The 25498-nt window shown below is 43.2% G+C and overlaps 1 protein-coding gene across 2 annotated transcripts in view; it reads left to right on the top strand.

Annotated features, from left to right (window-relative positions):
- The window catches only part of LOC105560796 (cationic amino acid transporter 2), a 101777-nt gene that overhangs the window by 40073 nt on the left and 36206 nt on the right, over window positions 1–25498 (top strand). For both annotated transcript variants that reach the window (XM_012010216.1, XM_012010215.1), the window contains exons 2-3: window positions 13507–13654; window positions 22418–22571. In XM_012010216.1, coding sequence (XP_011865606.1) covers window positions 13511–13654; window positions 22418–22571 — 298 coding nt within the window. In that variant the 5' untranslated portion in view covers window positions 13507–13510. The remainder of the gene's footprint in view (window positions 1–13506; window positions 13655–22417; window positions 22572–25498) is intronic.

The following is a 25498-nucleotide window of genomic DNA, read 5'->3' as shown; positions in this document are numbered from 1 at the left end:
AAAGAAATTCTGTGGAGAAGAATTCGCCCTTTACAGATATATCACCGTACGGTTATCAGAGAGAAACGATTAAATAAAAATAATTTGTAATTGAAATCATTTTTAATTACATCTGCTTGGTTTCAAGATAAACCGGAAGTAACGCGAGAAATACGACGGGCTTTTGAATCTCTATCGCTTTTTCCATTTTCAGTATAACAGCATTTTAATTTCGTTTAGTTCGATTAGTTGAATAAAATCTGGAATTATAGCGTCGCAGTGGATTAATTCGTACTTGTTATCGGCATATCGTGTTCTCCGCTATATGCGTTCGTCCACGGATGCTGGGGGCTGCGGCGGGATGTTTAGGCCCTGCGGGAATGTACGCTAGGCTCCCGTAGCGTGATTTATGCGCGACAATGGCAACGATAAAATCTCTTCTGTACGGTTTATGCTCTTGTTACGAGCAATTCCACTGTGGGCCGGGTATTTCGCGAGTTGCGTAACACATCGGCGCGAGTTACAACGAGAGGCGCGGACTACGCTCGCGTAGGTAATTGAATCCGAACGCCGGGAGAGATCTCCATGCTGGTAGTTGCGCTGGAAGCAATCAAAACTTGAGGCGCGGAAGTCGCGAGGAAATGTCGATTTGCGAAATCGAAATCTCGCTCGGAACATAGAGGTTGATCTGTTGATTAGCGCGCAATCTGAATGTAACGTCGAATACTTGAGAAATTAAAATAATAACGACGTTAATTTTGAGAAAGGATAAAGTGTCGAGGGGAGAGAAAGAGATTTTTGATTCTGTGCTACAAAGTGACAGTTCGATTTAAACTCGCGATTAACCCTGTCAAGCACGAAGAACTTCAATACGCTGGCACGCGAATCTCCTCAAACATTCCGAACTTGAGCGCGATGAGAAGTTAATAATGACGATGTACGATGAATCCGTAGCTCGTTCTCGTTATCGGGTATAATTTGAAGAATGATCACCCCCGGGTTCTCCCTTCCTCAAACTTCGCGAGTTTGCGAAATTTATTCGAGCGCACCAGGCTTACAAGTCGCAAAGTTGCCTTGGTGGGCACTGTACAAAGACTAAAGAATCCCATTTAAAGAATGTGACACAACGAAGCGTTATTTGCGTGCATAAATGACAGAAATGGATCAATACACATAATATACATCTCGCCATTGCGATCATTAAGCGGATAAACGCGATTGTTTAATTGTACATTGACTCTGCGGGGAAATACGAAATTGCGAAATGATTGAACGATTGATTAGTAATCGCGAACAAACATGGTGAAACGCACAATTGGATAATAATTGTATAAAAAGGCATTTATATGTTTCGAGAGGAGAGAAGAGGAGTAAAAATATACAATAAAAGATATAATTCCAGTAAAATTTTTTCTTTCCCCGATATTGTTATGCTAATTTTTATTTTTAATTAACAATCCCAAACTATATTACAAATGGTAAGAATAGTACATTTTCATATTAATAATTACCATAACAATATCGGGGAAGGAAAAAGAATTTACTTACTGGAAAAATTTTTACTGGAATTACATTTTTTATCGTATATTTTTACTCCCTTTCTCTCCTCCCGAAACGTATAAATGCCTTTTTATAGCACTATCCAATTGTGCTAATTATTAGTACAAAAATTTACTATTCTTACCATTTGTAGGGTATATAGTTTGGGATTATTAAATAAAAATAACAATTTAGTTTCGTCGTCATTTAGTATCAAATTGGCAGTTTATGAAGAAAGAGAATTAAAATAAAATGAACGAGAAGCAAGTATAAATGATTCTCCGGGGAATTACGAAATTGCGAAATGATTGAACGATTGATTTAGTGATCGCGAACAAACGTGTTAAAGCGCATTTAAAACGTGCTAAAACCCCGATATTTTTATGCCAATTATTAGTATGAAAAGTTTACCATTCTTTTATTTGCAATACCTATACATAGTCTGGGATTATTAAGTAAAAATAACAATTTAGTTTCGTCGTCATTTCGAATTGGCAGTTTATGAAAGAAAGAGAATTACGAGAGAAATGGACGAGGAGCAAGTATAAATATCGAGGTCGCGCGCAAGCTGGGACGCAAATCACGAAGACGGATTGTCGTGAACGCCGTGTCTTCCAATATCCACTTAAACTCGAGAATTCGAAGCAGTTCGGCGCAGCGGATGAGCTATCGAACTATTAGGACGGCGCGGATCGACATTGACAAATTACAGCGATACGTCGTGCGGCATGCTCGCGCGTTGATTTCCGAACGCACGCGGAGATCGGGAGCGAATCGCTAAGCCCGTAAATTTGCCGAGGTGCGACGTTAAAATATGTCTGCAGCGTTACCTGCATTAACTCTCGCGGTATACGTCGCAGGAAGATTATATCGTTTTTCAATTATGCAAACGAGCGAGATAGAAATAAGTGGCGCTGTACAAGAAGAAAATTGAAATTGGAATTGAAATTCAAACGATCTTAATTGCGTTTCTCGTACTTTTGCGGACGAGAACACCGAGAGTCCTAATCCCATCTTAATTTCGAAGCTGCGAGAGAGAGAGAGAGAGAGATTGGAAACTTCAAAATGCAAGACTCTATTTTTTGCGCCGGATTGGGCCATTTTTTATACCCTTCTGCCATCATCAATCTACCATCTTCGCTGGGGAGAGTTTCGAGGTTGACGTTTTACATGCAAAAAAAAAACAGGCATACGCGTACAATAAAAATAGCATTTTCGTGTAGCGCGGCGTAGAATTATTTAATCCGGGACTTTAAACCGAGGGTTGCTGTAAACCGGCTTGCCATTCTTTCGGTATTATTTAACGAGAGCGGCGCGAAAATTTCCCGTCGAATTCACCGCTTTCGGCATTCGCGTACCGGCCGAAACGCGATTACACCTACGGTTATCCTTTTTGATAAACAGACTCCGCCGACCGTAGTCGTTAATTCCGTTTTGCGTCGTGCGAATGATCAAACTCGGCCGATCGTTAACGCGGCGACCAACTTCATGGAGATAGCGTACCGTTGTAAAATCACGCTGATCCAATTAAACGTTAATTATGTGCGTCCCGCATTGGTAGCGGCAATAACAACCGAGCACGATTATTGCAGTACAAAATAAATCGTCCGATTCGTTAAACGGGATAATTTTATTCCAAACGTGGCACAAACGTAATGCGTCCCTCTTTTGTTTTTTTTTCTAAAAAAAAAAGATATCGATCCTGCTCCTTTACAAAATAATGAGATGCCCTCTTTGAATTTATATACGGCCATTTGCGTATCTATCATCTTTGTGCGAACGCCAGCTTTGAATACCTAGAAAATAATCATATTGTTGAGATTATTTAGTTACAGTTACGTTTAGCGTTTCTTTACAATGAATTTTATGTCACAATCAATTGGAACTCTGTTTCCCTTTTAACCATATCAATGGTAGAGAACATTCGCGTGCATTAAAGAGTTAAATGTAATTGTAAAAAAAAAATGTGACGTAAAATTGGCCCCCGATGATGCCTGTTCCCGGCATGGAATTTTAGCGACGCACTCGATTTTATAATTCACAGATTGATTTACAATTTATAAGCGTGACTCGTGATTTAGAATGATCGGCGGGAGATTTTGCTTCGAGTGGATTTATTTGCCTGCCCGCGCACTTTCACAATTGTGTACTTACCGCATTACATATTTATCAGGCTGGAATCACAATGGTTTCGCAAACAAGCGCGCCGCAACGAGATCGTTAGCGTCACCTGTTTTATCCAACGGACGCGGCCAGTGATCGAGCTCGATCATTAGCTCGGCCCACGGCGCGAAATCCACCCTCCGGAAAAGTCGCGTCTTTTAACGCGGTTATTTTTGTATCGCGTTCGCTCATATCGTCCGAAACAACTTTTCCCGTCTGACATTTCGACGCGAAAGCCGGCTTGACACGTTATTGATATCCACGGAATCCGAGCGGACCGCCGGGAAAGGGGAAAATGTCAGCATGCAAAATTCAACGTCCGGGATCGGAAAGTGCGTGCGAGTTTGAAATTTTTAGTTCCGTACGCTCTTAAAATCTTAAACAAGATTAAGGGGAGCTAATTTTTCTCTCTGCCGTGCAAGGGAAGAGACGCGAGATCGTCCCGCTCAGATACGTTCAATTTTGCGTGCGGGCCTGGATATAGCTCGGTCGGATGAGCGTTCGCTCGGCAAGCGGAAGGTCCCAGGTTCGAATCCCTGGTACAGTCCTAGCCCATTTTTCTCGTTGAAAATTAACAAGCGGGCCCGGCCCGGTTTCACCGAACGTCGCTTAACTTTAATCTTATTTGCCACATTTGTTAATTAATCGGTCAATGCAGAAAATTTATTGCGAAAAACATTACCTCGGCCCGCAGGGTTTGAACCTGGACCTCCCTTAAGCCAACGGCACGCGATACTATTTTCCCTACTGGATTGCTCGCGAGAACCAATAAGGACGGCAGAGTTTTGAGTCAGGTGACTTAAGGGGATGCTGGAGTGATTCTGCACTTTCGCACCTTTTGCACTTAAAACTGTCTGTTTCGTGGAAAGATTTGTGTAATACACAAATTAAATGGCACGTGTACAGATGATCGAAAGCAGCTTGCTATTCCGGCTAAATTAAAGAACAATATGACATCACTGAAACTAAGTTTGTAAGTCTAATAAAAAATAATAGAGAGCAACACATACATACAGTACATGTAGTATGTGTGTTGCTCACTATTATTTTTTATTAGACTTACAAACTTATTGTTAGTTTCAGTGATGCCATATCGTTCTTTCATTTGGCCGGAATAGCAAGCTGCTTTCGATCTGTACACGTAAGCCATTTAATTTGTACATTACACAAATGTTTCCGCGAACTGACAGTTTTTAGGTTAGAAAGGTGCAAAAGTGCAGAATCACTCCAGCATCCCCTTAAGGCTAAATCCTGATTGGCTCTCGTAAGCGATCCAGTAGGAAAAATAGTATCGTGTGCCGTTGGCTTGACTTTCTAGGCGGGCGTCTCACCAATTCGACCACTTAGGCATGTGGTAATATTTGTCGCGATAACAGTATAAATTAGATGACATCCTCGCGTCTGTTTTTCGACTTTAAACTACCGATACGCGATTATTAAGTATCCCCTTAATAATAGGGTATGAAATTTGGAACTTTATTATTATACTGGCAATTTGGAGAAGCTAATCTTTAATCTTATTGTTAGTTCAAGTCATGTTTGTCTCTTTCTGAAGTAACAGTTGAAAAGAGACGAAGAACGAATTAAACTAAGCTTAAAGTTAAGCGACGTTGGTGAAACCGGGCCTTAGCGCCTACCTCCCCGAAGATACACCCCTATTTTATTGCTATGAATTTATTACAATCCTCCGCGAGATCCTCCGCGACTGTTCGACCGCTCTCGCCTGGACAATGCGATGCATTGTAGAAGTCTCATTACAGAGCAACTAAAGTTAAACGTGGATTGTGTCCACGGCCTGCTCCTTTCCACTTTACGCGACGTCACATGGCGGCATGTGAACAAGTAGCGGCGCGAATGGGACGCCCCTTATTGAATATCTGAATCCTCGGGAGCTGCATAAAGAGAAAGTTTCGCAATCGCGAAAGTTGGCGAGTTATCGGCGCGGCTGACTTCTGCAATTGCAGAATCTCCGGCGGCTGCAAGCCCGCCGGGCGCTTGTGTGCCGAAGGGGTTGCGCGAGGTGAGATTCTTCAGTTTGTAGTTTACGACGGGCGAGGAACTCGCTCGACTCCGGATTAGAATTCTCATGTTCGGCCGACGTCTGCGATTCTTCGAGAGGGGCCGCGAGGAGAAGGAAAGTTCCTCCCTCGAACGTGTCCGCGGGAATATTCGCGCGTATGCGCGCGCGTCTGCACGTATACGTGTGCGTATCGCGTTGATACGTGCTACGGGCATTACGGTACGGTTGTTTCAACGGCGCCGGGAGGTGAACACACCGCGAGGGCGGGATCGATAACCGCAAAATCGCCAGCCCGTGACCGTTCAGGATGCGAGAGTCGGGCTCCCTCGTCTTCGTCCTACAAGGTGTATTTTCCTCCTTTTTCTCGCGGACGATATCGGCATCCTAGTTACAGGGGATAATCCTGTTCCGGAGTTTGTAGGGTCCTTTACGGAGCCAACGCGCGAGGATAGCGTGAGAATGACGTCGTGTTTAATTCCGAACTGCTTCGATACGTCATACCTAAATACTTGATGCGAAACGCGCACGAGCCAGCGAACGGAGTTCCGCTCGAAATAGAATTCTTTCTCGATCACCGTAAATTAACGAGTCGCGCTTGCACATCGTAAATCGCGCGTAAATCTCACCCGTGGACTTTTACTTTTCGACGTACGGTAATAAAACTGGCGCGCGCCCGATAAAAGTTAAATAAATTTATAGCGTGTCCGACGCGCGGCGTGGAGCTAATGAAATATTATTCTCTTTGCGTTTCTGATCGTCGCCTGAAAAAGTGCGATTAAAAAAATCGCCGACTGCAGCACACTGAAACGAGAAGCACGTTGTCATTATCGCGATCATTATCGCACGCTGCGGCGTGTAGCGCCCAAGTATCGACCTCTTTGCCCGTAAGGAATTTAGATTAAGTGGATTTTCAACAAACATGAACGAAGCGGCGAGTGTGGCGCAGAGAAATGTGCGCTGCTCAGTAAACAAATGAACGAAAAGGTTCGAGTTGAAATCCACGGACACTCGCTGGTTCTTTTTTCGGAATCTCCCCGAAGGGAAGTGGCAACCACCGAGAGTATCTCGCCGCACATATCCCTTTAGGGGCATAGCCTTCCAGATGGGAGGTTTCCTTCGGCAAGGGTTAGCTGCCTACCGAAGATGAAGTAAAGGCAAATGTTCAAAGTACCAAAACGAACTGGATAAAATAGGCTGTAACCTAATACACGAGGAAGAAGAAGATTTTCAACAAATGAACCAAGTGGCGAGTGCGGCGCAGAGAAGTGTGTGCCGCTTAGTAAACGAATGAATGAAAAGGTCCGAGTTGAAATCCACGGGCCACCGCTGTTCTTTTTCGGAATCTCCCGGAAGGGAAGTGGCAACCACTGGGAGTATCTCGCCACACATATCCCTTTAGGGGCGTAGCCTTCCAGATGGGAGGTTTCCTTCGGCAAGGGTTAGCAGTCTACCGAAGATTCATCTTCGGTCAAACCAAATGCTCAAAGAGTACCAGAACGAACCGGATAAAACAAGCTTTAAGCCTAATACCCGGGGAAGAAGAAGAGGATTTTCAACAAATCTCGCAGGTGCATGTATACACACGAGTCCACTGCTCTCTTTCTTCCGGGAGAAACGTGGTTTCTGCAAATTTCAGGGTCGAAGTTAACATCGTAGTGCAAGGGGCCGCGCGTGCAAGCGCCGCACGCATGCAGAGGGGCTGCCTTCCCCTCGGCGAAGGGCAGGCAGTCTGCGGGCACGAAGTCACGATTCTTCTCTTTTCCACCCGGAAGAATAAAAAAGCACCGAGACCAATGAGAGACGGAGCGCGTCGGCTTGAATAAAATTAACATAGTATTAAGAACGGTACTTTCCTCCCCCACCCCCCTTCTCTTTCTCTCATGGCTTGCGCGATAACGACTGACCGACTCGAAAGCTTCTGCCGCGCCGTGATATCACGCCTCTTGCAAATCGTATGGAAATAAACGCGCCGCTGCGAACGCGAAACCGATTGTAATCTACGTTTTCTTTCTGCGAATCTCTGTAATCGGACTTAAGCCCCGAGGCTGACCCGGAAGAGCCAGAGAGACTTGTTCAGGTGCACAAAGTACACGTAATGTTTCGTACATAGCGCGCACAAATTACAAATATATTTTGCTTTCAAGCAAAATAACATATGCAGTAATTTGCTATCAAAATATTTAATAGAATATTTAGAAGTCGCCGTTGAGCTAACAAATATTTCGCTCGTCGCAAAGCCGCTTCCTCGCGTTTTCAGCTTAACAATATGACATAGGAATTAATCGCGCGCTGTCCTTTCTCGCGAGAGTAATTGCGCCGATTTATTTAGCTAACGGCGCACCCGGCGACGATCCAGCTGTCGCAAACGTACAATTGCATTTCTAACAATCCATTCGTAAAAAGCCGCCTGTTGCCGTTCGCAATTGTTTGCCCATCCGCGAAGTTTACCGCGGCCTCCGACGGTAATTGTTTACCATTGTTTACGGTATACGCGCCGCGTGCATCGCGGACAAATTTCGGTATTACGATTCGCGTCGCTGACGCGCACGTTGTAAATGATGCTACTGGGCGATCTATGGCCGCGGTCGGATTTCCGTTCGGATTCGATTCCCGATATTGTATTCCCGAGTCCGCCGCGACTCTTGCGGCGATCTCTCCGCGTTGCGCTCGTTGAACGGAAACGGAGAACGGGTCCCTCGGTAAGGCAATCACGTAATAGCGCAAAGGGGATCTAAACGCATCCCCTCGTTAAGTAGAATAAATACGGAGGAAGGAAGGAAAGATATTTCGAGAGATTGATTATTGGCCCTGCCTGCTCGACAAGTTCTGCGTCCAACGGAAAACTCTTCGTGAAGCGAGATTTAAACGAAGGGAATTTTGTTTAAAAAACAGTTTTCTGCCGTTTCGACTTGTGAGGAGTCCGTGGTGGATTCCTCTTTAGAGGATCCTTCAGCCATCCTTTTTACCGACGCAGTCAAATATAGTTTTTGCACTTGTAATTCTTTTTATTAGCTTTTATGTATAAAATAATGCGAGAATAAGTAGCGGACTGCATAGCAGAACATTTTCATACTGAAAACACTCAGTTCAGAAGTCTAATAAAAAAGATATTGGTATTTGCAAGTTTCAATTCGTAGTTCTAACTAACTTTGAAATTTCCTTTATAAAATTGCAAAATTCTTCCACACGATTAAAGTACGCACAGAGACAAAAGCAGGGACAGTCGTGCGTAATTGAGATTAGCTAGCCTCAATCATTTGCAAAGCGATATTTTTAATTTCTCTTCTTTTTTTATATAAAGTCGACTGTCCCTGGTTTTGTCTTTATGTGTACTTTAGTTGTGTGGAAGAATTTTGCAATTTTACAAAGGCAATTTTAAATTTAGTTAAAACTATACGAATTGAAACTTTCAAATACCAATATCTTTTTCACTAGCCTCCTGAACTGAGTGTTTTGAGTATGAAAATGTTTTGCTGTGCAGTCCGCAACTGATCCTGGTATTATTTTGTGCACAAAAGCTAATAAAACGAATTACAAGCGCAAAAACTATATTTGACTGCGTCGGTAAAAAAGATGGCTGAGGGATCCCCTTAGCTGGTCGCGACGGTCTCGGCGCGATAAGCCGCGGCACGAGCGCGCGCTTCCGTTTCGTCCCTGTTCTTAATTAAAAACTCTCGCGCGTGATATCGTCGGAAGAGATCGCGTTACGATGGAACGGAGCCGCGATATCATTTTTCTCTCGCGTATCTTGCGAATTGCAATTTCCCGTACGAGCAGGACTTCACCTGGCCAGTATTTTTAAATCCACCGGTGTCTGCCGCACGTTCACGTGTACCGTCGTATCGTATTATCGTCACTTTTAAAGCTGACATCCTCTGAAGAGCAAAGAGCAGTGATAACGAATCGCGACACAATGTACCCACATTTTGTTATTACATTTGCAAATTACGTAACGTACGTATCTAACGGTAGTTGCAATAATAATCTGTACATTTTTCAATATAGAGACTTTAATTTTATTCGCGATAGAATATCTGAAAAAAAAATCTTTCATGAACTAATTTTTGAGCCGCTTTTTTGTGATATGAAACACAATCGTGTATGCAGGGAACATTTATTTAACGCATTTAAATATTTTCACACTCCATCACGGAAGAAAAATAGACGTGATAAATAATGAAATGAGATGGAGATAAAAATGCCACGCGCGCGATCCAAGTTTTTCGCTAACGAGAAAACGAGAAGTCGATTGAGAATGATACATTTGCATTTCGCAATGGCATCCCGCAGCGCGTTGACAAGACCTAACACGAAAGAAGTGACGTAAAGGAACGGTTGATGTTCCGACATGAGATATCACGAGCAACGTACAAAAGGTTAATTACGTTTTGCCACGTTAAGGCTCGATTATACGGTCGGTCGATTTCGCGGCGAATCCGCCACTGTTGCTTTGACACAAAATCGCACCTACATTATTAAAAGCTGCTTTTATGTTACTTAATGGATACGCGAGGAGAAAAGTTTTCATATTGAATGTGGTCGGGATTGCCGCAAGATTTTCGATCTTGCCGGCCGCCTCAATATTTTCGCTAAATGCACTGCGCAGATTTCGGAACCGAAGATAGAGATTTTTTTCACGTAGGCATTTTTACCGATAAATATATTTGGATAATAATAGTAAAGTATGGAATAAAATCGCCTTTCTATGCAAAACAGAAGGAACGTAAGGAGAATTGCACTGAAATATTATAATATGCGGTATAAAGATGTAATTACTATTCTTTTAAGCAGTAAAGTTTACGTATTCTGCCTAACAGAGGTGCAGAGAAACGTCTGACTGTATATCCTACATACTTTTAGTTTTGTTGAAATCGGCGTATTTTCGAAACCGAAGATAGAGATTTTTTTCACGTGCGCATTTTTACCGATAAATATATTTTGATAGTAGTAACGTATGGAATTAAATCGCATTTCTACTCCTTAAAAATCAATCAGTAGATTATTACTGAAAACAGTGAATAGTCACTGATTCACCACTGCGATTTTCAGTGGTTTGCTTATAACTGCGAATCAGTGACTGTTCACTGTTTTCAATGATAATCCACTGATTGACTTTTAGAAAGTACGCAAAAGATACAGAGGGAATGTAAGGAGAATTGCGCCGAAATATTGTAATAATGCGATATAAAGATGCAATTGCTATTCTTTTGAGCAGTCAAATTTGCGCGTTCTGCCTAACAGGTGCGGAGATACGTCTGACTGTGTACATATTTTTAGTTTGGTTGAAATCTATGTATTTTTGAGACCTCAGCTTGGTCGCGACGGTTTCCGATGGTGCAGTTTGCATCTCTGCTGGGAAATTTCGCGCGTTTGTTCCAAACGATACGGATTTCGTGACTTGTCAGCATGACGCGTGCCGTACGTGCCAGTTTCTCTCTCTCTCTCTCTCTCTCTCTCGGTGACTCTTGGGTAAAATTCCGCGCGTATCTTGAAAATCCATTATCTTCGGTACAGGCAGGTAAAATTTACTTTCAAGCTCGCCCACGCGTATATCCTCTGAATAATTTATTCCCTTTAATACACCGAGTACCTTCTCATTCACTCGTTCGGCGATTATCCCGGTTGTTCGCTGTTTGCATAATCCGCCGTGAAGAGTGCATCGCGTCTGCATTATAAACGACAGTCCTGCCGTGCGATATTTTAATCGAGTTCGAGTGACGGTAGCAGAACGAGTAATCGTTCCGACGCTCGGCGACACCTCGCCGGAACTTTCACAGAATATCCATTTGACATTCCCACGCCAATTTGTAGAAATCATTTCTTTCGCGGTAGTTCAACTCAATATCGAACCCTCTATCCAGTGGGAGGTGTCGCCACGTTTGTCGTAACGTTTCTTAAATACTGAAAATTAAATAATTCAATAAAATTGGTATGGTTCAAATGTGATAAACACAAATTTGAAGGAATAAAAGACTAAGAGCCGTGGCAGGGTGTTAATGTCCAAATATTTCATATCTTAAATTTATTGCGAAAAATATTACCTCAGCCAGGGTTTGAACCTGGACCTGCTTCTAAATAAATTACTATAAATTTAAAATATGAAATATTTAGACATTAACACCTTGCCACGGCTCTTAGTCCTTTATTCCTTTAAATAATTCAAATTAATATCTTCAGGAGATAAAATCTGCCGGCTATTAAATTTTCGTTAATCTTCCAAAGGGCAGTGAAGGCTCCCAGAAAGAAAGTACGTAGTAAGGGAAAAGTGCCAATGCGAGCCAGAAAATGAACGGAACTCGGTTCTCACAATATAAAAGTCAAAATTTCTCATTAACAAAATCGTTTCTTATTAAAGAGAAATTTTGACTTTCACGTTGTGAGAACCGAGTTCCGTTCATTTTCTGGCTCGCATTGGCACTTTCCCCTTACTACGTACTTTCGTTAATCTATTCCAGACCTATTCTACAATGGATCGAGGAATTCTCTATGGAAATTTCATGTTTTCAGCAGTCGAACGACGGAATCGATTAAAACCTCGACGTCGCGATTTCGGTAAACGAGGAATAATTTCGCGGGGTGACACGAGCAAGCGCGCGATAATTTTTCATTCTCGTGTAAGCTCGCAGGAGAAACCACCGTCAGAGAAAACGCGAAAGAGATGCGCCGCGTTGAGGAGCAACGTCGTTAGATAATAAATCGATAATTCATGTGCGCGACCTCCGACCCTGGGAACAAGCGAGCCGGAGAAAAGAGGGCCGCGTATGTCGGCGACGTTTTTTTTTTTTCAGAGCTCGTTTGTCACCGGAAACGGCCGATTTGCCGTTCGATTGTACGTCGGAGTTGGCCATCTCTTCGCGGCTACGTCGTTTTTGGACGGGATGACGGATGAAACCCGATGTTAACGGTTTCTTTTTTTTTTATACGGCTTCGCGTTCGCCTGATGGGTATTATTTGTCGGATGAAGCAAATTTCGTAACTATTCCTGCGAATCGTTCCCGTTTGTGTCACTATACGCCCGTGCCGTTCGTACGCGCAGAAGAACAGAATCGTCTGATTTATTATGAATATTTTGTCTGCCACGCGCATTTCGCAGACAGAAATCTTATCCTTATTGCTCGCAATACTATTCTTCGGTATAAAATGTCTCTCGTTATTGCCTTGTGTATCAAAGACGATCCGGAAGTTCCACGATAAACTACTCTTTTGACTTATTTACTCTTGTTTATTTGATAACCTTTAAACTACTCTCTCTGCGCCGCAGAAGCTATTTTTAATCCCGTAAAGGGCTCATGTTCAGACAGATATTATTAACCCTTCGCTGGAAATAACAATCTCACATATCGGTATCACATTTTTAATTACTTCTTGCGCGCGTACGGGTGCATTTCAGTTTGCGTGTTTGCCGGATGAACTTAGACATCCGAACGGTACGTTCAATTTTATCTCATCTGCGGATAGCGTAATTGTCCTCGACCGCGTACATGTCTTTTTACACCCCGTTCAACAAACGCCGTGACTGTCCATACATTTCCGCGCCCGTATTTGCTCTCTCATTATTTTCCCTCATTTCGTCAGCAGACAGTTGACAGACGCGATGCTGGGAACCTCGCTCTATCATATCACCCGATCATCCCTTCGCCGATGCGTTTTCTGCGTAATATATAATATTTTTTCACCTGCCTGTGCCGGCGGAATGTTTGTGGAAAACGGCGGTCAAAGGCACTCGTCTGTTATTGCGCGAGCCGCTCTCTTTCCCTTCCGAAGGTGCGTGGATGTATAATGATTTGCTCGCCCTTAATTTGCAGAAAAATGAAGCTCGATCTGGACCGGGAGAAGGGCCTCGAGCTCTTCGGCAAGCTGATACGTACAAAGAACATCGAAAGTCTGCAGGGTGACCAGCCCAAAACCGGTCCCGAGCCACTTCATCCAGCCGACTCCAAGCAGAAATTACAGGTAAACGAACGTACTGATAATAATATAATTGTTAGCGGTGCAAGATTCAATCGCAACGGGATCCACGAGAGATAAAACTAGAATTCCCAAGCGTGTGTTTTAAATTATGAATCCGTCCTGGAGTTCGGCTCGTCGTGTCTTCATTATAGCGGCTAGACCCTTAAGAAAAAATGCAGCCAAAACAGATAAAAAAACTAGGCACTGACTGGTGGATAACTGATTATTGAAACTGATGACAGAGCACGATCAGTATATTGAAACAAGTTACTGATAAAAAACCGGTCCAATAATGGTCCAGTTTTATTCAATTTTATATAGATCAGTAACTGATACAACTTGTATGCTGTTCGGTTGATCAACTGAACAGCATACAAGTTCTATCAGTTACTGATCAATATAAAACTGGACCAATATTGACCAGTTTTTTATCAGTAACTGGTACATCTGTTTCTTTTATCAGTAACTTGTTTCAATATACTGATCGTGCTGTCGTCAGTTACAATAATCAGTTATCCAGTCAGTTAGTGCCCAGTTGTCATTGTCAGTTCAGTTCCCTTTCACCAGTTGTATAAACTAGCCTTTGACAAATAAGAAATCTGCTGTATATCAATTGAAGAACATAGGTAATCAGTATCTAAGAAACCATTAAAAACCAAGGACCAGCCATCAGTTACTGATAGCAACACTTATTGTTAGTGTCTAACTAGTTTTTTAGATTAATATAAAAACTGATTATTAAAACTGGGCGTCAACTGAAGAATATAATCAGTATCTGACAAACCGATAAAAAAAACTGTCATCAGTTACTGATGGCAACACTCAGTGTCTAACCAGTTTTTTAGTGTATTGTAGAAACTGATTATTAAAACTGCAAGTCAACTGAAAAGCATTACCAGTAACTGACTCTCGTAATCAGTCACTGATAGAACGTCACAAGTTACTGATTCAACTTCATCAGTTACTGGTACAGCTGCTCAGTTCTTTTTCTTAAGGGGACGTTACGTTTCCGCCAATTGCTTGCCGAAATTGCCGCACAAATGAGCAAAGGAAACCGGGAAGATTAGTATGAGGAGAGAGGTAACTAAAAGCGGAGTGTAAGGGTAGATGAAAGAGGCGGGCGTTTAACAGCGCGCGTTGTTCCTAATTATCAATTAGAGCGACGCGCTAACTTTTCGAACTGCGAAAATAAAGGACCCGCTGATGGAAGCCCGCGGGAGGAAACATTCCGTTAACTTTTGCCTTAACAAAATTATTATTCTCTCGCAAATATCGCCGCGCGGTTATAAAAACATAATCTCGCGCGACATAAACGACGGAGGCATCGTTTCGCTTGTTGCAAATTTTGCCCCAATAAGCTTAAAGCGCTCCCACATTTTAAAACGGCCAGGTCGGCGCATATTCGGGGACGCGGAGTCCAACTCGACCTAGTCGGGTGTATAAGAAGTAAATGCGCGTGGCGCACGAAAGGACATGTCGCGGTGCCCTGTAATTTCTCAACGAGTCGTACTGGTTTTTACATACTAAAATAAAAAAGTTATTTGGGGCGGGACATAAAATTGGGACACCCTGTACACTGATTATGTATGTTTACGATGGCACTGTGGCTACAGTAATTTTGTTACTTCGATAGCCCATGTCGCGCGCTAAAAGAGAGAGAGAGAGAGAGAAAGAGAGACGCGGCAAACTTCCGTTCTCCAGCAGCGTAGGCAGTCGCTGCAAAGCCCGTTACTTTGCTCACAGTGGACGGCCCCGCAGTTGCAGCGCGCATAAACTGCCGCGAAGTTTCCCAATAACCGATCCACTTCTCGCGGGAAAATAGCACAAGCCCGATACACACGGACGCGTACGTACGTACGAACGCAGACACGCGGAGAGCCGTCTCCTCTGGCTAAGAAGCAAATTTTATCTAATGCGAAAGTAGCACGCGACGAGAATGGGGGGGAAAAAGGGGACCGTCACCCGAGAGAAAACACGGGAGAAGCGTGGCTCGTTACGCGATTGTCACTGAAAATGGGGGAGGAGTATTGTCCGATCGACGATTTATTTTTGTCGACGGTGCTTAAACGATCGTTTCGTTCCGACGACAGAGAGAGAGAGAGAGAGGGGGGGGGGAGCAGGTTTTAATTGCCGACTCTTCAATTTGAATCTCGTCGAATCGCGGCGAGTATTATTTGTCGCACAACAGAGGGAAAAAAACTCGCTGATTACGGAACGTCTTCGAAAAGATAGAATAATATCGACTTTCATTTCTCGCGTTTCACTCGCACGCGCATATTTTATTGACACACTAATAGCGAAGTCGGTTGGTTGCACTAGTGCGCACTGAGTGCACAAACCTTGTTTACAGTCAGTTCTCATATTTAAAGATCATCTTAAATACCTCTTGCAATATTTCTTATCCAGAAAAATGGTCTGTACATCGTTTACACCGATCAGTTTTTGACTAAACACTCTTTGAACGTGTGTTTTAAGACGAAGTCAAATATAAGAACTGACTACAAACAAGCCTTAGTGTGCACTCAGTGCGCACTAGTGCAAGCAACCGAATTCGCTACAAGGCACCGAGTGCCCGTAATTTACATCATCCGTTCGCCCGTCGATGTAACATGCGCCGCGAGTTTCCGGCGGGCGAGGATAAACAAATTGCGCCTCGCTGGTTTTGTCGCTCGCGAAATGCACCGTGCACCGCTTTCGTCGAAAGTGGTGCGCGCGTGACCTCAGGAATTACGAGTGTAACGACATTCGGGACGACCCACCCGAATGATCTCCCGCGGGGGAACTTCCGGTACTTACCACGCGCACGTAATTCCGGCCTCGAGCAACCTGCATCCTCATTCGTTATTTAGCTCGCTCGCTTGGCACGAGAGGCATGCAGGATTGCAGAGGACCACGCAACGATGATCAAAACCGGAGTGTCCGCGCATGATGGGTCATCCCAACCCCGTTTGTTACTCTTTAAGTATTCCTCTCCCTTTCTTCTTCCCGTCTGCCTTCCCCAAACAATTAATCTTGACGAGACACAACCGATAAGCTTAATTGATTCTATTTTAAATGGGGTTTAACAAGCTGAAATAACGCGACCCAAAACTTTGTTGAAGGTATGCTAAAGCCCGTATCAGACTACAGACTCCCGACTCTGACTCGACTACTAACTCGGACTCCCGACTATGATTCAACCAATTAGAGTGGCGTCTATTCCCGAGTCGGTAGTCAGGGTCGGCCGGTGCTTTGCTGCGATTGGTTGAATCATAGTCGGGAGTCCGAGTCAGTAGTCGAGTCTGAGTCGGGAGTCTGTAGTCTGATGCGGGCTTAACTTGGAAGTCTGGCAAACGTCTCGATCGCACGAATTCTCGGGCTCGACTTTCTCCACCCTCGCGCTTAATGTCCGCGTTTTAATTTTTCTCCTCGGGAAAAGTAACGTCTCCCACGTTTTCTCTCGCGTAAAGCTTTCTTTGAGAAACGTCGTTGCTTATGATTCAATTGTGATAATTGAGGACGAAATTTGATTTCCAAGACCGAACGTAAATAAGAGCGATATATTTCTCTCACGTGTCTCTTTCGAAAAATCCCGTCAAAATTCCCGTCAAAATCCCCCGCGATCGCGCGCCAACGCATAAATCAACGTTGTGCGTCAACGTTGCGTCAGACGGGTGCACCTACACCGGCAATAATTCATGCAGTATTTGCATTAATCCGCGATATTGCACTCTTCGTGTTTCAAACATCGCGACGATAGTCCGGCGGATCAATGCCGGACGCTCTGCGAAACCCGACGTCGCTAATCGCGCAAACTGCATTTTCCATCATTACCGCGCAATTACTTCTCAATGGAAATTGACTAATTGTAACGTTATATCGCGGTGCTAGATAATTCGATTCGCCGGCCATCGGAGACCTTGCAACTTTTGCAATTACGTGTGACACTCGATACGCGATCCCGTCCACTATAACGCCGTTTTTAATCTGCGCGTCCCGTTTGCTTTATTAGCAATTACAAGAAATGCTATTCTCCGTTTTTATTATATGTTACGTAATTACTCTCGCCGCTCTGTTTAAATTATCTTGCTCGCAACGTGACCCCTGGTCCACAATCTTGCTTTAAGTAAGCTGTAAGCCTTAAGCCGTAAGAAATTAACCAATCACAGGTGAGAGTGAGGGGAATAAATGCCTGTGACTGGTCAATTTCTTACGGCTTAAGGCTTACAGCTTATTTAAAGCAAGATTGTGGACCAGGGGTGACGGGCAAGCTATTTTTAAACAAACGAAAGGGAATCGGCGCGCATTGCAACAGCTATTCGAATTCGAGCGTCATTAGAGAAATAATTATCATGAGTGTATCCTGTAAACAATAATTTTTTATTCTCATAAATTATCATTTAACTTCTATCCTCAATCGCGTCGATCTCTACTTGAAGCGAATGAAAGTTCTGCAAATTACATTTCTCGGTGTTGTAAGAGCTACACTTTTTTCAAATGATTAGATACAGTTACTTCTGTTTGAAGAAAAATATAACTAGGTACATATATACATTTTACGAATAAATGGATATAGATTTATTTATTTTAAACATAAGTGTAGACACATTGCACTTTTCAAACATATATTGTATACACATTCTATACAACATTCTATAGAAAGTACCTAATATCGTTTAATAACTAATTTATAATATGTAATAATAATACGATATTAATAATATAAATATTATTGTACATTTGTGTACATGTGTATTGTTTGTATAATATACATATATTTATATTAACTGTACAATAATATTTACATTATAGATTAAATGAAAATGATAATTAAAATATTTTTATTCTTTATTAATATAAATACTCCGACATGTTCGTCGGACGTACGGTTTAGTTTTGGTGTTAAAATTTGCCCTCCGGTATTAAAAAGACGTTCCACTGGTACTGAAGAAGTTAGAACCGTGTTACATTTAAATATTTCAAAAATCTCATTATGCAAAGATTTTACGCCTTACAATTAGACTTATTACTTAAATATTTTAATGATTACGAGGTACATACTGAAGAAGACTCTACGTTATCTTTGACCTGGCAATATTACTTTAGATAAAATATGAAATAAAAACCAAACTAATTACAGTTATAGCTACGGAATTAAAAAATATAACTAATTACATATGCAGATACACAGCTGCAGTATTTAAATGTAGAGGAAAGTCCGCTGTTACGAGACAAGCTCCTAATACGAGATAGCGCTGTTTCTGCTGAATTAATATAGGCATCGTCTGTCGGTTCTATCATGAATTTATTGCCCTTAAAGTGAAATGTCTTCTTCTGCTCCTTCTTCCTCGTGTTAGGCTTACAAGCCTGTTTTATCCAGTTCGTTCTGTACCAGTTCTGTACCAGAACGAACTGGTGCTTTGAGCATTCGCTTCATCTTCGGTAGGCTGCTAACCTTGCCGAAGGAAACTTTCAATCTGGAGGGCTGTACCCCTAGAAGGATACGTGTTGCAGGATACTCTCGGTGCTTGACCACTTCCCTTCGGAAAATTCCGAAAAAAAACCAGTGGTGGATTTGAACTCTGATCTTTTCGTTCATTTGTTTACTAAGCGGCGCACATTTCTCCGCGCCACGCTCGCCGCGAAGTGAAATGTGTTCAGTGGAAAATTCATTGGTGGCTCGTGTAAGCTCGATGTTGCGAAAAAAGATTTGTGATTGAATTTGGATGAGTATAAATTGACTCGCGTAGCTACACTGTTAGAAGCAGTGTGTGAATATCACACACTTTATCGCATGTGATGTGTGTCCGCCGTTTCAAGACGTCTGTAAGTGTGTGACTTTTTCATGCACGAATGGATGTTTGATTTTATTGGCGTGTGTGACTTTTCACACAAATGGAGGTGTATAACTTATTTAGGTGTGTAATTTTCAAGGTGCCAATAAATGTGTAAAAAAGATTACACTACATTGCAAATCCAAGTGTTTTACTATTATACACATATGTAATTGGGTGAAAGCACTTTTTACACGTTTCTTGCCGTTTAAAACAACTAATTACATTATATGATGCGATCCAAGTGGAAGGTTAGATTAGGTTAGGTTAGGGAAACGGGAGGTTAGCGGAAAGAGCATGAATCAGAAATAAAGAGGAAGAACGAGGTTTCCGAGATGTTAGCAATAGGACACAGTCTAGACTTGAAGGCACTTTATTCACGATCGTCCAAAGCACAAAACGGATGGGATAACACACGTAGGATATCTACAACGAGCACTGATTTCACACGATGTTGTCTGGGGTAGTTGCAGTATGCGACTGATCAGTGTGTAACTAGCAAGTGCGTTACTATACTCAGTGTGTGAATTTTCCCAAAGTGTGTTATATTCAAACGTATAGAAATATTACACATGTGTGAATATTACGATGTTTGACTATTTCAAACAGTATTAGATGTTTGATAAAATCCACACATTGAAGTGTGTGATTTCCACACATTCTCTAATGTATTTCACACGCGCATGTTAAGAGGATAATGCATGACGTTTGAAAAATTATGCATTAAATATGTGTGACGCATTAATATTCACGCATTTCAAGTGTGTGACGTGTTAATATTCACACATGTGTGATAGATCTATTTCTAACAGTGTAGATACCCCACATTACATTCGCGAATCATTGGCCGATCGTCGCTGCTCGTAATAATTACCGCTCGTGAGAGACGATCGCATTTAGTGTCTCTTGGCCCACTTGTCGCAACCGCGTCTCTAATGATAACACTGCGACGTGCGAAGTGGCTGATACCGCTGCCTGCCGGCTCGGGCTTCGTGACAAGGTGATTGCGTATACACAATATACACCGCAGGTAACGAACTCGGGGCACTGTTCGCCAGTCAACGACCTATCGTCTTCGCGACGCGACGTACATAATGCGTGATGAAACGAAATATTCCCTGTATTATAAATGAATCTTTGAACGAGCAGTCGATACCTCACATGATTTTTCACCGTCTCGCTGATTCGATCTGGCGACTCGTGTGTTACCTCAATAATAGACAAATTGCTTTCGTATCGATGAAAGTATCGAAAACGTGGCTTTGGCGATACGGTACGTGAATCTAAGCGACGCTAGAGAAATAACAATCGCGCGTAAGCATTAGGAGACAACAATTTACGATTTCGTCGACGTTGCTATTATCGTGTGCATTATTTTCCGCGACGAGGACGTTTTATCAAAGCCGCGAGATTAACCCTTTCTCTGACCGCATTATTTCTGTTGGTACAATGTTTGCTTTTAGTAATATAATGCATGCTAAATAATTGAGTCTTAAAAAATTTTGTAGGTGAGGTTTATATCCAGTGGTCACGAAAGAGTTTACACGAAAGACGATTTGTCTGACTTATTGTTCGAGGTATCTGTGAATTGTATACGAGTAAAAGAGTGGCATTTAGGCCGGTATTTATAGTCGAATCTTATATTCAAGACCGTTTTGAATTTATCTAAAGATGCCGTACGGAACATTTCATTGGCTACGGAGTATCTGAAGATAGTTCCGCTTGGAATGCCGAGCGGACGCTTTTGCCCAACCTAATTGGGAAATTTTTGACTTTGTTCACTTACGTGTGACTCGACGCGGTGGGTCGATTGGGTTTAAATTTTCCTGTTGCCAATTATTAGAAGCTAAGTAATACACAAACGACTGTTGATTCGACGTGGCCGTGTCGGCTCTGAGTTAGAGCCGGGTGGCAAGAATAAGACAAAGAAGAAGAAGTATCTAAAGATGATCTTGAGGCAGTCTTGGACGTAAGAGCTGACTATGAATACTGGCCTTAGAGTCGGACAAGATTTGCAGCGCTTCGATCCGAGTCCGTCATTCTCTGCCGTGACTGTCAGCAATGTTAATATCATCGCACGATAGGTGCCCACCGAGAGAAACTCTTCGCGATCGCTTTATTTTTATACGTGCCGAGCATTTTAGCCACTCCCATAGCCGACGTGAGAAAGAATCCCCCCCGGGAGGGCTTCGCGTTTATTAATAACTATCGGAGGCGAGTTGCAAAAATGGCACTGACATTCTAGAAAGAAGTCGAGTAGAAGACGCAATTGTCTCTACTCTAACTTCAAAGATGCATACGGCTGCAGAACGCCGCAAAAAGACCCCCGTCGTGCCTTCTCGTAAAGCGGCAGCGACACGGGGTCACGTTTCTCGCTCTTTTCTATCGCTCGCTACATTATTTACTGTACCGTTATGTATTTAGACCGGCGTTGCGAGTTACGATCGACGGTAATGGGTTGCGCGACGTCAAACATCTTTCCACAATTCAGCGATTTTTCAAAGAGAACGTGGCCAGATAAAAAAATGGTCTGTAGAAATTTGTTGCCCGAGGTATGAGGTAAAAAACGATGTTCCGAACAATAATTTATCTGGGTCAATTATTTTGATTGCAAAAGGAAAACAATTCCGATGTAATACCGAAATAAATCACTCCCCGGAATTATTTTTTATTTAGGTTAATTGTTTTGAATAAAACAACAAATAATATATTTCCGCTTCTAGTTTGCGAAAATAGATTACCGCGTTGCAAAGTGCAATTTAGTGTCAGTATAACACTGATAAATGTTTGCTTCGTAAACAAACAAAAAAAAGAAAGATTATTTAGCGCATGGATCGGAACAAATCTTACAAATAAATTCTCCTCGATGAATTATTAGGGCATTGTACTTCGGTCCCATCATTATTTAGGGATACAGATTTTCTAAACTGTTCGAAATGATTCCTGTTTGCAGAAGTGCCTGACGACTCTGGACCTGACGTCTTTAGGAGTTGGCTCCTGCGTCGGGACAGGGATGTACCTTGTCGCAGGAATGGTGGCGCGCAGCGTTGCCGGACCTGGTGTCGTCTTCTCATTCATTATCGCAGCCATTGCTTCCATTTTTTCCGGTGAGTATCGCGCCTTACTGAATGCATAAAGATTACAGCGAGAGGGCCCGCGCTTTCTTTATCGCCGCGGACAGTCGTTAAGCGAGATAGTAGGCCGGCGAGGCGCGAGCGCCGTGCAGGGATCGATTACGATGCAGAACCGCTGTAGATGCTCGAAGAGTGCATTCGCAAGAGTCCACCTCGAACGACTCACTCGCACCCGGTACGAGTGTTACAGAGGGACTTATCGGACGGGATCGGTCGCGTTGCCTAGACACACGCGATCCCGGCGTCGCGAATTTAATCGTTCGACGTTATCTGGGATCGGGTCGGCGACTCTATCAAAGTCGCTCCATGCGATCGTCGTCTCGCGGCGGGCCCGCGCCTTCGACACGCGACTCCGCCGCGTTATTACGCGGCGGTGGTTGCACATGCACACGTACACGGGGCGCCGACTTTGCACAGTCCACGCGAGCGGAATACGAAAGTAGGGATTTATTTCTGCCGCGATTCACGAGCCCGTGGCCCGAAGAAACGCCCGCGCGGAGAGCGAGAGCAAGGAGGGAGAGAAATGAGGGTGGAAGTGGCCTTTAACCGCAGGCGGTAAAGGGTTCCCGACTATTTTTACGGACGATCAATTTAACGATGGACAGGTACATGTGTGCCGTCCGTATCATGTAGGTGTGATGTCAATGCTTCGACGGGGGCGGCCGCGGAACGGATAATACCCCTAACTAGACACGATGATGCATGACAGTCGCGATTAAATAAATGTTTAATCGAAGGCCCCGCGCTATCCGAGTATACATACCTCCGATCCTATCTAATCCGTTTCTATCTTCGTCTTCCTCACTCAGCTTAGAAATAGAATTGTAGGTAAATGATATATGAGCGGACGTGTCGTGCGCGAGTTATAATGATAATTGAAATCTTACGTACTCGGGCAGTCAAACCGTCCCGGAAGGCGCGCAAATGAAACGTTTGCATGCGCTAGGCGGCGTGTGCGGTGAAACGACGTGAGAACTGCTTTTGTAAAACGCTCAGCACATTTCTCGCGCGATCGTACAACGGGCACGTCGTTGTGAGGCTTCCTCGCCGAGAACTCCCGACAATTTCGGCGGCGCGATAAGTCAGGTATCCCTCTCTCGCGAACCTCTCGTGCGCAAGAGACCCGAGGGAATTTGTAGTCCGCGGTATGGCCGCAGATAAGAAGCTTATTCTGCAAAAATATGGATCTCGGTAGCGGGATATATGAGCCGGAAAATTCGTCTTCCGCGGCCGCTGCATCACGTACGAATCCGTGGACGCCAGGAAGCCGCCCGAGCGGATTTAAATCGCATAAACGCGTAATTCTACAGAATCTCGCGCAAGCATATCCTCGGCATTCGCGACGCTGCCGGACGCGTGACTGGTGCATCGTGCGAGGGGCTTCGGCGATCGCGAGATTCAGTCCTACTGAAGTAGAAACGCGATCATATTTCGCAAATGTTTAAGGATAGCCTTGTTATTATTTAACGTTACACTTAGGTTGTTGCGCATGAAATGACCGCCTTCGCAGATTGGTAACATTGGTGACGTTTTAATACGTAAAAACGAACAGAACGAGACAGTTGTTCTATGTCAAATTAAAGTGACAACCCTGATCTTCAAAACCTATATTTCATTTTTTCATTGATCACCGTCAACGTTTTTGTGACCAGCCAACTTGAAATAATGGATAAGAGCCAGATACGGGTAATTTTGTTTAAAAACTTTGTCGTACGACAAAGTTTTCAAGCGATTGGCTGCGGAATAGAAAAGTTATCGAGCTTCTAGAAATTGTCTAGCTTGTAGCCAATCAACGCGCTTAAAAAATTGGTCGTACGACAAATGTAACAGTACCCTCAGTTCCCGAGACGCGATTGCAACGGGGATAAAACGCTATTAATTTGAACACGTTTATTAGTTACAAGTAATCGTCGATTGCGGTCAAACCGCCGCTACAAATGCTTCCAAGTACTTTTCTTTTCCTTTCGCACAAGATAAAAGGGGAAGAGAAACGCTTTAAGCATTTGTAGTTGATCGTGGCCTAAATATTAAGTTTCTGCAACTTGTAATGAAACGGTTTGCATATTGAGGCGACGGCTGTTTATCAACGTAGATATTTCACGAGACCGACTCGTTTAAAATATACGAATGTTAACCGTGGTACTTAGTCGCGATTACATCTCGTTTACGCATCGCGCTGTAAATTATCTGTCGACTTCAGTGCAATCTGTTTTTCATTTTCGGGAAAAGAGAGAAATTTGCTGGTACGCGGCCTTGGTGTTTGCGTTGTTTACTGCAATTCGTTATGTCGCACTTTGCAGCTCGAACAGACACGAAGTAGAGAAAATTGCTTAATGCGCGTCGTTTCATTATATCTCGAAATGTGATCGGAGGTGGTCTCGGTGAATTGTTACAATCAATAGCGACTGTTTATCGCAATGGATGTTTCGCTCGGGTAATTCATTTCGCGTAAGGATTAAATTGATTGACAGTAAGAATTGTAAAATCGTTCCGCTGTGAACGAACAACTGCTTGTTTACCGCAGGTGCTTGGATTCCGACGTTCGCGTCGCGTTTAATATTGTTAATTTAAAAGTGATTTATCCGTCGTTGCTTCCGAATGCAAGATAACGTGCGAGTTGCCGGATTGCGATAAGTTGCACGATATGTTAATAATACGAACGCACTCGGTGCGTTTCGCAGTATTTTACATCGCCTACGGGAGTGCCGTATGAAATTTCGCGCTATCACGATTGATTTTCGCGAGTGAATATTGTGCGAGTGCAACAATGAAAGCCAGCCATGTATTTTAACAATCTGACTTTTTATTGTTTCGTCACATATGCACGTTATATTGCCGAGTTTTCAACAATCGTGCGATATTTAAACGTTAATTAGTTTGCGTAAATCGGCCCGTTTCTC

This window comes from Vollenhovia emeryi, unplaced genomic scaffold (assembly GCF_000949405.1).
Source record: "Vollenhovia emeryi isolate VEMERY1.0 unplaced genomic scaffold, V.emery_V1.0 DF939221.1, whole genome shotgun sequence".
In the NCBI taxonomy this organism is placed as follows: Eukaryota; Metazoa; Arthropoda; class Insecta; order Hymenoptera; family Formicidae; genus Vollenhovia; species Vollenhovia emeryi.
The sequence above is the reverse complement of the archived record's forward strand: the minus strand, read 5'-3'. Positions and strand labels throughout refer to the sequence as shown.